This window comes from Stigmatopora argus, chromosome 11 (genome assembly GCF_051989625.1).
Source record: "Stigmatopora argus isolate UIUO_Sarg chromosome 11, RoL_Sarg_1.0, whole genome shotgun sequence".
Lineage (NCBI taxonomy): Eukaryota > Metazoa > Chordata > Actinopteri > Syngnathiformes > Syngnathidae > Stigmatopora > Stigmatopora argus.
In genome coordinates this window covers 4,026,176-4,039,453 of record NC_135397.1, presented here as the reverse complement: position 1 = coordinate 4,039,453, position 13,278 = coordinate 4,026,176, and the positions used below count along the sequence as shown (strand labels likewise).

Genomic DNA, 13,278 nt, shown 5'->3' with positions numbered 1-13,278 from the left:
TTTTGGTTCGAGTGATGCAAAAATAAGTGATGTATGTTTTTAATCGGAAAACTTTGTGACTTTTCCCCAAATATGACTTAAATCTCCTAATACTACGCAAAAAAAAGTGCTCAGACTTTACGTCGCCAAAAGTTGATGCCCTAGAAAGCAACTTCTGAAAAATAAGCAACAAAATGACTGTTACAAAATTTGAATCTTGTAATAGTACGTGCAATCTTTAATTTCACGTTCATCATATTTTTATTTTAACCTTCTAGTTATATTAATATGATTTTTCTCTCTCTGAATATTACATTGTATGACTATTTGCAATTTCAAGTGGGTGGGAAACACTGCCTTAAAGTCCCACTATCAACTCAAGGAATACTTTACGGAATTCGGTATATTGGAATTCAACATGTGCTGTTAATTTGCAATAGGGTGGCAACCCATTCAGCGCTCGCTGGTGGCGGGGCTCGGCTCCGGCACCCCCGCAATCCTTGAGAGGATAAGCGGCTCAGAAATGCAACAGTACAAATACTTTACAATTACTGCATTGACCGAGAAACACCAGGCGAATCTCAGGAATGCAAATAAAATCATTTTCTTTCTATTTCATGCACCCACACCTGAAGAAGAAGCAAATAAAAGCAGACAAAACAAATACGGCAAACTCAGACCAACCCAACCTTTAAAACGAGGCGGCGTCGGAAGATCCTTGTGGTGATGGTTTGTTCTTCCTCCGAACCGGAATCTACACTAACATGCTGCTGGAAGAGGTATTATTTAAATATGGTGACATAAACTTAAAATCGGGATACCAGGAGAAGAAAAAGTGGTTAGTCACGCCTCTGTTGGTGTAACACAAACAATTTGGATCCATTGGTAACCCTTGCTGAAGGATCTGGTTCATATTTTTATGCAAAGGCTTATGATGATTTGGTTGGTTCTTGAAAATAGGTTTGTAAGAAGTACCTGGACTTTTTTCTCGGACACCAGCGTTCCTTCTTCTTTCCTGCCATTGACAGACTCCGGTGAGCTACCTTGAAGCGAGGTTCTTACGTTGTTGCCATTCTGCCGGAACCTTCCTGATTCGTCTCTGGACGAGGACGTGACAGCGTCGCTTGCGTTCTGATGGCTGTTGGGAGACTCCGCATTAGAATCCACGTTTCGGAGAAGTTAAAGGATTTTGCTTTCTACCTTTCTTGCCCTTCCAGCAGATCAGAGCTTCGGCCTGGCGTCGGTGGCTCCACGTCGACGCTGGCGGAGTCGCCCTGCCAACCTGAAAGCGAGCACAGGTCTTTTTCTGCCCATTCAATTGGAGAAGCGAGAATCTCCAGATCTCTTGCCGCAGTGTCGGTCTCCTGGCTCTCCTCCTTTTCCTCTGAGCCTTCAACCGTCTTCACTTCTTCAAGTTGCTCCGCAAAAGCCTCCTCTGGGATACGGTTATTTCCTCCTCCATCCTCCTCTTCATTAGATCCAACCCCACCGGGCGGATATTCCCAAAGAGCCTCAGCCCATTCCTGAACGGTCAAGTTGCTTCCAGATTTGTCCTGGTTTGTCTCACAATGCCGTACCGCCTCATCACAGAGGACCTTTTCTTCACTCGTCTTTTCTACTTGTTGTAACACGAGTGTTTCATCAATACCCGCTTTGTCAAAAGCAGCCTTAATCTGCCGTCCCGCCTCTTCTTCTTTTTCCAGCTCCAGCTGACACCTATCTTTTGTCACCATCTCGCATTTTCTTTTGACATTTTGAATCAAGTCCCGCTCTACCCACCTTCCCACAAATATGTTCGCCTCTACCGTGTCTGTTTCCTCAACCTTGCCCTTTTCTTTTGACGACTCCCTCTCACTTCCGCCGATCTGCGTGTTCTCCGTTTGTGCTCTGTCAGGTGTCGAAGGGGTGACTGATGATGCGGAGGAGACAGAAGAAGATGACGTGGAGTAGGCCATGCTGATGTCTAACTCGCACGTTGCCGGGACAGCGCGGGACTTGGGTTTCCGGCTGAGTTCCATTTCTTGATAAAATCGGTCTTCCTCCTCGCTCAAAAGCAGCCGGTCATTCAGGGCGATGTGGGGCTTTTGCACCTTAGGTGGGACGGAGTCGGGAAGGGCAAAAGAAGACAGGGACAGGGCAAGCTGACAGGGTCTGGGGAGACTTCCAGGTGGGATTCCGGGCTTGATTTCTGGACTCCAGAGCGGGGACTGAGGCTGGGAGGCGCTTGTGAATGGAGAGGCAGGTTGTGGATAATGGTGATATTGGTGGTGGAGAGGGGAAGGGTTGGGGGTGACGGGAAGTTCGGGAACCAGGAAATGTGGGTCGGAGTGCAGTGCGGCGGGGGAATGCAACTCGGCTAGAATGCTCTGATAATCTGTGGGGGACATGATGAGAAATGTACACCAAAGCATGCTAAGAACTGAAAACAGCAAAAACACATGTACTCATATTCTACAGCATGGACAATGGCACAGAGACTTAAGTGGGAACTTTGATAGAAAGAATTATGCAACACCATGGATGGAATCAATGTTGAAGGTAAATCAAGTGAATCTCAGGAGTTTTTGATGGGGAAAATGATCCCAACATGCAAGATAAGTTATATTCTCATCTGAGCTATAGTTGACAGAATGCTGTGATGTATAATCGTAACATCATTTTTAATGGAACTACCCCTAACTACCCAGTTACAAAAATAATTTTTATGGTTGTCATTTTTTGGTAAATGAAACTAAGAAGGGATCGACATAAGAACAGAATTTTGTCGAGGTAACGTGTTATATTCTAATGTATATATCTGGAAAATGTGAACAAGTAAATAAAAAATACAAATTTATTCTATCACTATTATGGCTTTAACATTAAAAAAATATATAAATGTGTAACTATATTCTCGCCAAAATATAATTTTTGAACTAAAAAAATAAATAAATAAGGACTTTGTACAAAGTGTGGTCACATTTACATGCTCAATTATCCTATAATGTATGTATGTCTAATTGTTGCACAATTCTGACATGGCCAATTATTTTGCAGATAACAAGTTTGAGAACCACTAATATAAATTATGCTACAAGAATATTTCCAGTGAGGTAGGGTCGATGCGGGTACAAATGGGAGGTGGACAAGCGCAAGGGCATGCGTGGCATTGGTGCAGAGAGCGGAGAGGCGGGGATAGAGGACTTGGACTTGGGCAGCGGGACCCGCAGGGAGAGACGGCAGGCAAGGAGAGAGGGGAAACTGGGCGAGAAGTACAAGCCAAATCACTCGGGGAGGCGGTCACCGAAGGCAAACAAATGGATGTCATAGCATGTTCCTGTATGGGGGGCGGCACCAGGGTGAGGACGGTGGGTTCGGAGAGGGGGAGGGCGGTAGCATCGAAACTGAGTTCTGGGGTGCTTTGGAAAAATTCCACAGGTGCAGGTTCTGTTTGAGAAGGAGAGGTTGGGGGTGAGGACGGTACAAATGAAGGTGCTGGTGAAGTGATGAGGGGCACCGGGGAGGATGGATGTGGTGAGAAAGGAAAAGAAGGGGACTGCCGTGGGTCCGCAAGCGGGGAATGAGCGTGGGGGAAGTTGGGAGGCGGCTGTGCAAAGGTAAAATGCTTTTCCAGTCGCCGTGGGGGTGCCAAGTCTTTTAACAAAATAGAAAACTCGTAGCTAGGAGAGCGCCTTGGGGTCAATGCTCTCGGTGTGAGAGGAGGGGATGAGATGGAGGGGCTTGTATGCAGAATGAAGGGAGGACTGCTTGGAATTAATGGAATAATTACACATACTTAGAGTGGATGGATAAGAAAAGTCAAACAAGAAAGAAGGGGAAAATAACGTCAGTGATGAATTCAAAGAAAACAGGAAGTGAATATGTGGGGGGACTTTTGCAGAGGGATGGCTATTAGTAATGTGTAGTTACTCTTAAATGCTTAAGAGCTGTTATCAGCAGTGGGTGGCGTTGAGGAGGAGGTGATGGGAGGCAGGAAGAGAAGAAGCGCAACTCTCATCTATCCAAGGAAGGCTCAGAGGAACTGGAGGAACTCTAGGAGAACTACACTGTGCAATTTTCTTACACAGAGTCATGGAAGCTACAATGAAGTCAAATAAGGCAAAACAAAAAGATCATAGTAACTCAAAGCATGCACTTCAAATAGAATTTGCCCGATTGTCTGTTTGCGACAACTGGTACACTGTAGCGACGTGTTCAGTTTTGGTCTAGGCAATAAATTGTTTTATGCTCTGAAAAACTTCTGACAATAATTGAAGTAATATTACAATGAAGCAGTTGTCCAAACACAATTTCAATCTAATCTTTGACTACAATCTCTACAAATTGGAATCGGCGCTAGACACGATCCATGCAATGTGGTGCATTCCAAACAACAGCAAGAAACTACATGATAGCAGGAAGAGGTAATAGGTCAGCTAATCAGAGCTAAACTTTACCATCAGCCTGATCCCGGAAAACCGCATGATCATCAGCAAAACATCTCGTGCCGGAAATGTTACCATAGTCAAAAATTGGGCCCTCCAGTAAAGTCACAATATCCGTCCGATTGACTTTGGTCAGGACTGCAGTCAAGGAATCCGCTGTGAAAAATGAAATGATGTCAAACAATCTGACAAATACATTTGAAAATACTGTCATAAAAACATTGCGAAGACTGAAAGTGGGTAGAATGTATGACTTGACTGACAAAAAGTCTCACTTGTGGCATTTTTTCCTTCCCGGCTGACCCACTTCTTTAATAGCATGAAACTCTGTGCCGTCAATGAGTTAGGATTCTCCAATCTTATCTGGTTGATCTCGTCTACTGTGAAATTCATCTCCCGAGCCAGCTCTGTGACAAGAAATGCAAAGTAAACCTCAAAAATGCCATTCATAACGGTCGTAGGGCACTTGCAAGTAAGTAGTCCAAATATTCAATCCTAATTATACCGCCATTCGCTCACCTGTCCAGCTGAGTCCCAGGTGATCCGCTACAATGGCCATACGCAAATCTGTCCTCTCACAAGGACTTTGGGGACCTGTAGAGACAGAGGACAGTGACTCGTTAACATTTTGTCCATTCCTGTTCTCTTCTATTAAGAGATAAAACAGACACAATTCCTTTTCTGGCCACTTTTCCAGTTCTCAACGTAAGGAAACTGGATTGCAACTGCAAATCTTGAATTACGGTATTTTGTTGGTTTTACGTTGACATTTTCACGAGCGTGATGGCAAGAAAAGGAATTACACACGATACATGTGGTGGTCTACGGCTATTTGTGCTATGTCATCTTTTAGCAAGCATTAACTGTCATGAGAATCACACAAAACAAAGCATACCACAACTCTAAGGAGATCTTAAAATCTAAGGTGGAACGTTCTATGTTGGAATCTAAATGGTAAACATGCGCTATTTGGTGTTTATTGCGAGACCTATTGTGACAATTGAGTCTATGAAAACTTCTGACGAGACTACATTGATAAATAGGACAATTTTGCCCTGGACAGAGAAAAAGAAGCCGGGGACTGTCAAAGAGCTCGTGCCAGTGTAGTATCCACTAAAACTGGCTTGCTATTGGACACACAGGGTTGGAGAAAAGGAGGTTACACGAGGAGAGGAATCTCAAAACAGAGACGGTACGGGAAACAGTACATCAATGATGATGGTTGAATGGCAGCTACTGTTCCGAGGGAATCTACGTCTATATATAAACAGGCCACAAGCATTCCAATCAATCAATTCAACGACCACAACATGTCATGCAACTATAAGTGAAATCGGTCAATATATAGATGTATTTGATAGTGTGAAAGTTTTACAAACTAGGCTTGATCTCTGCGATGGGAGGTGTTCGAGACCCCGTGAGTCCCTGACTGCCCTCCTTCCCACCAGTCCGCCTACTCCTCCTGCTCCTCTGACTGCCAGAGGCCCTGTCCGTCGTCGCCACCTTTGCCCCTACGGACGAGGCCCCGGCCCCGGCCCCGTCCCCGGCCCCGGCCTCGGCCCTCGAACCTCTACCAGACCTGGACGAGTGCGAGGGCTGCGAAGGTTGGGAAGGCTGCGAGGTGTCTGACAGCGAGGTGCTCCGGGAGGTGCTGTCTTCCTCCGACTGCTCTGTCTGTTTGGTTTTCTCCTCGTCTGACAGTCGGTCCACCAGCTTTATCGTCTCTCCGCTAATGTCTTTAAAGTATTCAATGGTGCGCTTACAAATCTCACTGGGGGTCTCCCGTCTATCCTGTCTGGACGCCCCCTCGCCTGACGCTTTGCCGACCTGCCTGTCCTTCAGCGGTAACCTCGAGGGCAACTTTATGGCTGCTCTTTCACTAGCCAACGGCCGAGTTGGCCGTGAGGTTACTCTAACCGAATGCGAGCTAATTGTGGCCGTGGAGCTGCTGCTCTTCTTACTATCCTTGACTGGTATTCTCGACCTCGGTTCTACTTTGGCGATAGCCGGCTCCCCTCTTTTCTTGGCCTCGAGTTTCACGGCTTGTTTGGGCTTCTGCTTGCCTATGGCCGTTCCCTGGGTGTGACTCGAGCGCCCTGATGCTTTGACTGGAAGCCTGGACCTGGGTATCTTTGCTTCACAGTCTTTGGCCGGTACGCTTTGCTGCTGCGGCACCTGGCCGCTGCTATGAGCTATTTCTACTTTCTCTTCCAAATCCCTACAACCCAATGTTTCTATCCTGCTGGCTTTTTGAAGCGTGGGCTCAGAAGAGGACTGCAGGTTGAACACCACGCTGCCACACTGAATGTAATTGGCCTGTATGCTGGAGGACTCAAGGTTATTATTGTTGTTGCAGTTTTCAGAGGGGAATTCTCTTGTCTCTGACTTGGCCTCTCTGTCTTTGTTAGACTGGCCTTCTGTACACTGACCCTCTATACTGATATACTCGGTTACAACCTGGCCCTCAGATATCTCATCTTTAAAATCGCTGAGATCCCCTGAGTCTTTTTTCACAGTTATAGAGGCCGCTATTCCCATCTTAATTGGGGTGCGTAATTTGGGATCAACTTTGGAGGCTGTGATTGTGCATGAGGAGGCGGTCTCGGCTACGGCCTCGCAGGCGGGTACTTCGGTACCGGCAAAGCCGGCGTCGCTGCCAGGGAGCGAAGGTCTGCATTTTGCTGTTGCTGGTGTCGTGCTGCTGCCCGTGGTTATATCGGTAACCTTCACCTGCCCGTCTACTGTGGCCCTCTCCCCCGTTTTTGACTGAGAAGAAATTACACCCAGGATCTTGCCCCCTCTCCCCTTTTCCCCTGTCTGAGGGTCAGAGGAATGCTCACCAATCTGAAAAAACTGAAGCCTTTCTTCAACAAAGTCCCGCTTGCTCATGTCAATAGCACCACTGCGGGTCATCTCAAACATCTTCCCTTCGTGGAAAGGGAAGGGGTTAGGCTCACTAGTTGGTGTGCTCTCATCTGTCGGTGTTCGAGCGGGGGTTGTGTCAGGTGTCGTAGCCTGCGATTTGTCATCCACCGATAAACCAAAGGGCTTGGGATCTTCATCTTTGGTTTTGGAGTCATAAACTCCATCGTGATCGCTTCCTTTGCTAGACCACGGATCAAAGTCCAGGCCTTTGGTGGCTACTGTTTTAAAGGTTGAATTGATATCCTCTTCCAGTTGGCCAAAGTAATTGTCGGCAAAGCTCTGCCTTTCTGGATGTCTTCCTTCAAGGGTGTAATCTATTTCTTCTCCAGCGTTTTTGGTAGAAGAAGGATTGGTTTTGGAAGTCCCACTATTACCTGCTTCCTCACACTTTTCTTCCTCAATCATTTCAAGCTTAGACTGAACAAAAGAGCCATCAGCTGCTTTTACATCATTGGATAGGCTTGATTTTGGGTCCTCACTTAGTCCATCGTCCTCATCCTGGAGATCATAGCCATCTAACGAGTCGATCTCAGTGGCATCTGTGTCATGGGAGAATTCAGCAGTGGTTGCTATGGAGCAGTCAGTGATTGATTGGTCATTCCCATTTTGTTCCAGATCAGCATCTTCCGCCTCCTTTACCATGCCATTGATTCCAGCCTCCTTGTCTGCATTTTTCTCAAGTTTTCGGTATTTTGAACGTTTCTCTCCTTCTTCTTTCATTTTGAAGGTGTACTTTTTGATAGGGATTGGATGGAAGACAGACTCGTCGTCACTGGAGTCACTGTTATCAGCTCCAGGAGGAACGGGGGATGGAGGCTGGACCCTGATTATCGGCTCGGCTAAGAAGTGCTTGTCATGCTCCTCCTGGAGGTTTACTTCTATCATTTCTGTCTCGGTCTCAGAGGATGCCAAAGACTTTCTTTTCTCAGGGTGGGACTGTTCTGTGTCCAAAGGAGGAGGTGGTGGAAATTCTATATAAGCAACTCTCTTCTCCCCTTTTAACTTCTGTTTCTCCGCCTCCTTTTTCTTGCTGTGGTTCTCCGGTGCTGCTTGCCTAGGTTTTTCTTTCAAAGGCTCCTTGTAGATGAAGGTCTTACCGTCTTCCTCTTCTGACTCCTCGGGGATGGGACTTGGCATGCCTGCCATAGAGCCAATCACAGAGTCAGGCATTCGTGACGTCAAGCTAATGTCATCAGAGTTTGGCGTTCCGGGAGCAACGGGACTCTTCCCGGAACTCTCCACGGACGTCACTTGTTCGAGAGTGTCATCTTCTGGACTACCTTGAAGAGACTGCTTTGGCTTGACAGCGTAAAATGTCCCCCTTGTCTCGTGTATTGTCCTACTCTCATGGCTTACTATTTTTTTGTACGTTCCCAGCTGCCCAGAAGCTGTTTCTTTCTCATACTGCTTGCCCACTTGAATACTGACATATACAGGTAAGGGTTTGATATCTTTGTAACCTTCTGTGATCATTTCAGAACTTTCATGATCCAAATACTCTATTTGGTCACTGTCAATGCCATTACAAATGATGTTTGACTGGCTAAATACTGAGTCTGTGGATTTGCCCGATGAGCCACTAGTAGATTTATTTGATTCAAAGCTACCGTGTATCGGTTTTCGGCATAGGACCGGCGTGTGAGAGCCTTCCTTCTCACGTGATTCAACGGAGACATCTGATTTCAAAGGAGGGGATCTGCAATTTTCTGAAAAATTAGAAGATTTTCTTACAGGAATTTGAGATTCCGAGTTTTTTTTTAGACCTTCGTTGCTATTTGGACTCTCTCGGACAACAAATTCAGTGTAAATAATTTTCTTTGTAGTTTCTTGCTTTTGAGAATCCCCACTACTTTCATCTTGTAGAGAATCGTACGCCAATGTTTGGGATGATTTGGGAGATTGGACCTTATAGTTCCCATACCCTTGGTTCTCCCAGGTTTTGTATAAATTCTTATCTTCCTGATTTTTCCCACAGGGCTGATTAATGGGCGAGAACTTGGACTCGCTCTCCTGACCTCTTCTCTGGTTTAACGGACTGTCTGGTGTTTTTGGAACGTTACAACCTCCAAAGACCTGGTAGACCGGAAGCTTACTTTCATGGAGCTTCCTAATTGGGGGATTCGAATTTTGGCCACCTTGTGGGCCTCTATCTTGTTTTTGAGCTTCTTGTTCAAATTTAAGCCTCACTGCGCTCACTTTGGAAGAGGACATTTGAAAGGGTTTGGAGCCTTCAGTTTTCCCATCTGATTGCTTTCTGGAGTCGGAATCACTATACTGCCGCAACACTCTCCTCTCAGGACTACTGGGTAAACTGGAACATTTCCTATCATTAGAGCTGAACTTGTCTCTCAACCTTTCTCTGCTCCATTCCTCCCCACTAGCACAGTTTCGGTAAACGGATCTCTCCGGGCTACTTTGTGTGGAACTAGGCCCAGACCGCGATTCCCTAAAGTCTGGTCTCCGAGATTTTCTCTCTGGAGATGACATTTCATCATTGAGCTGCTCTGTTTTGTCTCTAAAGAACTGCGATACCTCGCTGAGTTTTTCCTCTGCCTCTTTTACAGTTCTATCCACTCTCTCCTCATACATAAGTTGATCTCTTTCTTTCCGCTCTGTGTCGTCTGCCGACACTCGCATCCAAACGGATTGCTTCGGGCTACGTGGCTCAGAAGTGTGTTGCAAAAGTGTCATGGTTTCATAGTTATCATCAGCGCTGGCCATTCTACCTGATGTGTCAAACACATTTCGCGACGAACGAAAAATGTATTCTGTCCTGGGGCCCGCTGACCTATTGTCATTTCGACTTCTGTCTGGGGAGTGGCAGTGAGACCTTTCCCTAATTCGTTCCTCAGCGTCGGGATGAGACTGATCAAATTTCTCTGACAGTAGCATTTTCTCAGCAAAATTATAAGATTCTCCCCTTAGGTCTGAGGATTCATCATCATTGTACTCTACAGATTGCTGGCTTAGTAATTTCAAGGTCTTATAGGACTCGTCTGCCATTAGTTGGGCTGAACTAGGACGGATGTCTTCGGCATTGTTAAATTTGGAGGGGTCAAAATATACGGGAACTTCTCCAGGATCCCTGCCATCGTGTCGATTTTCTGGGTAGTAATACAATTCGTTGTCTGTCTGGTTTTTAGTCTCCCTGATGATGACCTCTGTCGGTTCTGTTTTACCGCCCTTTTCAATGTGCACCTCAATTATTCTTTCGACCTTTGGCTTGACGTCTTCAGAGCCTCTCTGCGACGTTTCCTCTGATTTGTGCTCAAAGAGTCCAGCGAGCTCCCTAGAAGGGTCCTTCCCGGATTGAAAAGCCTTCATTATGTCATGAACAGACATTGTCTCCTCACATCGCTCTGATACGGCTTCGTTGCCAGGCGGTTTGTGGTACACCATCCTGGTGGTAGTGGTGATGTGAGTCTCCTCCTTTAATCGTATTCCTTTACCCATCGGATCTTCGTCCGGGACAACTCTTACCGAATATCCTTTATTGAACTCAGAGGTGGGTGGAGCTTGATTGGCATATCCTTTAGACTCAGAATCGATATACCTGATGGAATTTCCCTCAACCATGGCAGGTTGTTTCTTCTCATCGGGAGGTTCATAGCTTCTGATGACGTGAACCACTTCGGTCCTAGTCTCGGTGATCACTGGTGGGACGGGGATGTCCTGGAAGGGGGCCTTTGGGCCCATGCCTTCAGCGCTTTGGGGGGCAGAGGGTGTCCTTTCACTCCTGGTCTCAAAGCCACTGTCGGAGAGTGGGCTCTTATCCTGTTCATGAGATATATCATCGGGAGATTCCAGCACGGTGTCTGCTCCGAAAAGTGCCTCAGCTATCTTGCCTAGCTCTTTATCCGAGGGTGACGATCGCATGGTTGTCGGGGGCATTTTGAGCTTTTGCTCCTGAATTGCAATAGTGGGTTTCAGAACACGTTTTTGCTTCTCCCTGCCATCCACTTCTCTCTTGCCCTCATCTACCGTATGCTTTGCGTCATTTATTTTGGAAAATGAACCGCTACCTTCATTGGCTAGATAGTCGGCAGCGTTAGAAAGATTGAAATCTCTATCCTGAATGGTTTTTGCTTTTGCCTGAGGAACCACTGTCTCATATCTCGGGGGAAAGCTCCAGTTGCTGGGTGGCTGTTCAACAGGAACTTTTGAGAAACGTATGTCATCTAAGGACCCCCTTGCCATTGATTCTTTGGCACTGTCCTTCGTAAGGATCTCACTCACTTTTACCAAATCTTGTTTTACTTTCTCCACTATCCTGTACGGCTCTTCGTCTTCTACCTTTACTCCACAACCGGAGTGAATTGCTTTACGCGCGGCATCTGGATCAGTCTGCAAAATGGCTGACATTCGTATCAAGTCCTCTTTCATATCCGCAACATCTTTGAGGATTTCTTGGCTGGACGATAACGGGGATGCCGTGGCAGATTTCAAACCGGGCGAGAAGAGTGGAGGTTTGGTAGGGGAAAGATTTTTGGCAAATGATGAATGCAATTGAGGATTCATCTCCGGGGGCGCAGTTTTCCGTGGCGACAGAATAGCAGCAGTTGACTTGGATACTTCGGGTAACTTTTTAAACTGGGGCTCTGGCACTACATTGATAACAGAATACACGGGGACCGTCACGGTGCTGGGCGTTCCAGCAGAAGTGGCGTTCGGAGGGGACCTGAGCGAGTTGTAAAAGGAACTAGATGCCGAGGACCTGATGGACTGATATGAGGAGGACGCAGACGAGGACAATGACTTTAAGGTGCCGTAGCCAGCCGAGCAAGAATTGAATGTTTTTTCAACCTCGTCAAATGCTGCATTCACGCTCGTCGTTGCAGCATTGGTGGTTGCTTGTATTCTTTCTTGCAGACTACTGGGGAGGAGTGAAATGGGGGAAGAGGAGCGGTACTGTGCTGGGGACGCTGTCCCATTGATCAGCGCAGCAGCACTTGGAGGGTTGTGGGATTTGATTGGTGAAGACATTGAGGAGAAGAGGTTCCTCGCGGGGCCCGTCATATCTGAGGAAAAGGAACGGACGGAGGAGAGGCCGGGAACAGTTTTGATGGGGGAGGAAGATGAGGCCGTACCAGCGGAACCTCCCACTACAGTCTTGTAGGAGAGAGGGGAACCGAACATATTGAGTGAGGCTTTGGGAGACGTGGGAGGCGTCATGACTATTGACGTCCTTTCACGAAGAGGACTCCCCCCCGACGAGGCGGTTACGGGAGAAGTCCTGGCTGACAGCGCCGCCAGTCCTTTGACCGACACGCTGTCGGAAGTGCTTTTTGCCGGTGACGCCAAGGGACTGGGGGCGACCTGGCCCGGGTACTGAGAATGCTGGACTACGGTTTTGATGGGAGAGGAGATGGTTCTGTAAGATCGGATGGGCGAGGCCATGTCACTAACTGACTTCACGGAAGAGGCGGGGGATCCGGGAATGTTAGTCTTAATGGGGGAGGCCGAGTTGATGGACCAGACAGACTTCAGCGGAGAGGCAGAAGGTGTGTTGGACGACGAGCTGGAGAGGGAGCCGAAGCCGGACTTGGCTTGGCCAGGGACGGCGACAGCAACAGGCGGCCACGCCTGATAAGATCTCGTTGAAAAGACAGGTTTGTGAGGGTAGCCAGAAGGCTGCGTTCTTTGTGGACTTCGATCGGATGTTTCTTCAACAATAATTCAAAGAAAAGGAAAACAAGGAGGCAACAAAAAGTAAAAGAAAGTAAAATAATTCCAAAAGAAAACATAAAAGAAAGAGAAATTCAGTCAGAAACAGCATCACTGACAAGTAGCAAGGCAAAATATACACTTGTAAATGACAGAAGGTCCCTTTGAGATGAAAAGTGGACATGACACATGACAAAATACAGCGAGTGCGAGAAAAAAAAATGCATGACATGAGATCGAGGTAAAAAAAAAAAAAAAAATACCAAAAAGTATAATTGCTTTGACT

At 46.8% G+C, this 13,278-nt stretch overlaps 1 protein-coding gene across 2 annotated transcripts in view; it reads right to left on the bottom strand.

Moving 5' to 3' along the window:
- The window catches only part of LOC144084621 (ankyrin-3-like), a 62,147-nt gene that overhangs the window by 4,422 nt on the left and 44,447 nt on the right, over positions 1-13,278 (bottom strand). The window contains exons 37-42 of one of the 2 annotated variants that reach the window (XM_077613219.1): positions 4,923-4,997; positions 4,679-4,810; positions 4,416-4,559; positions 1,180-2,353; positions 955-1,117; positions 669-749 (exon numbers count right to left, since the gene is read on the bottom strand). In XM_077613219.1, the coding sequence (XP_077469345.1) occupies positions 669-749; positions 955-1,117; positions 1,180-2,353; positions 4,416-4,559; positions 4,679-4,810; positions 4,923-4,997 (1,769 nt within the window). Of the gene's footprint in view, positions 1-668; positions 750-954; positions 1,118-1,179; positions 2,354-4,404; positions 4,560-4,678; positions 4,811-4,922; positions 4,998-5,782; positions 12,992-13,278 lie in introns of those variants that run through there. The other variant, XM_077613218.1, reaches the window with a different exon arrangement.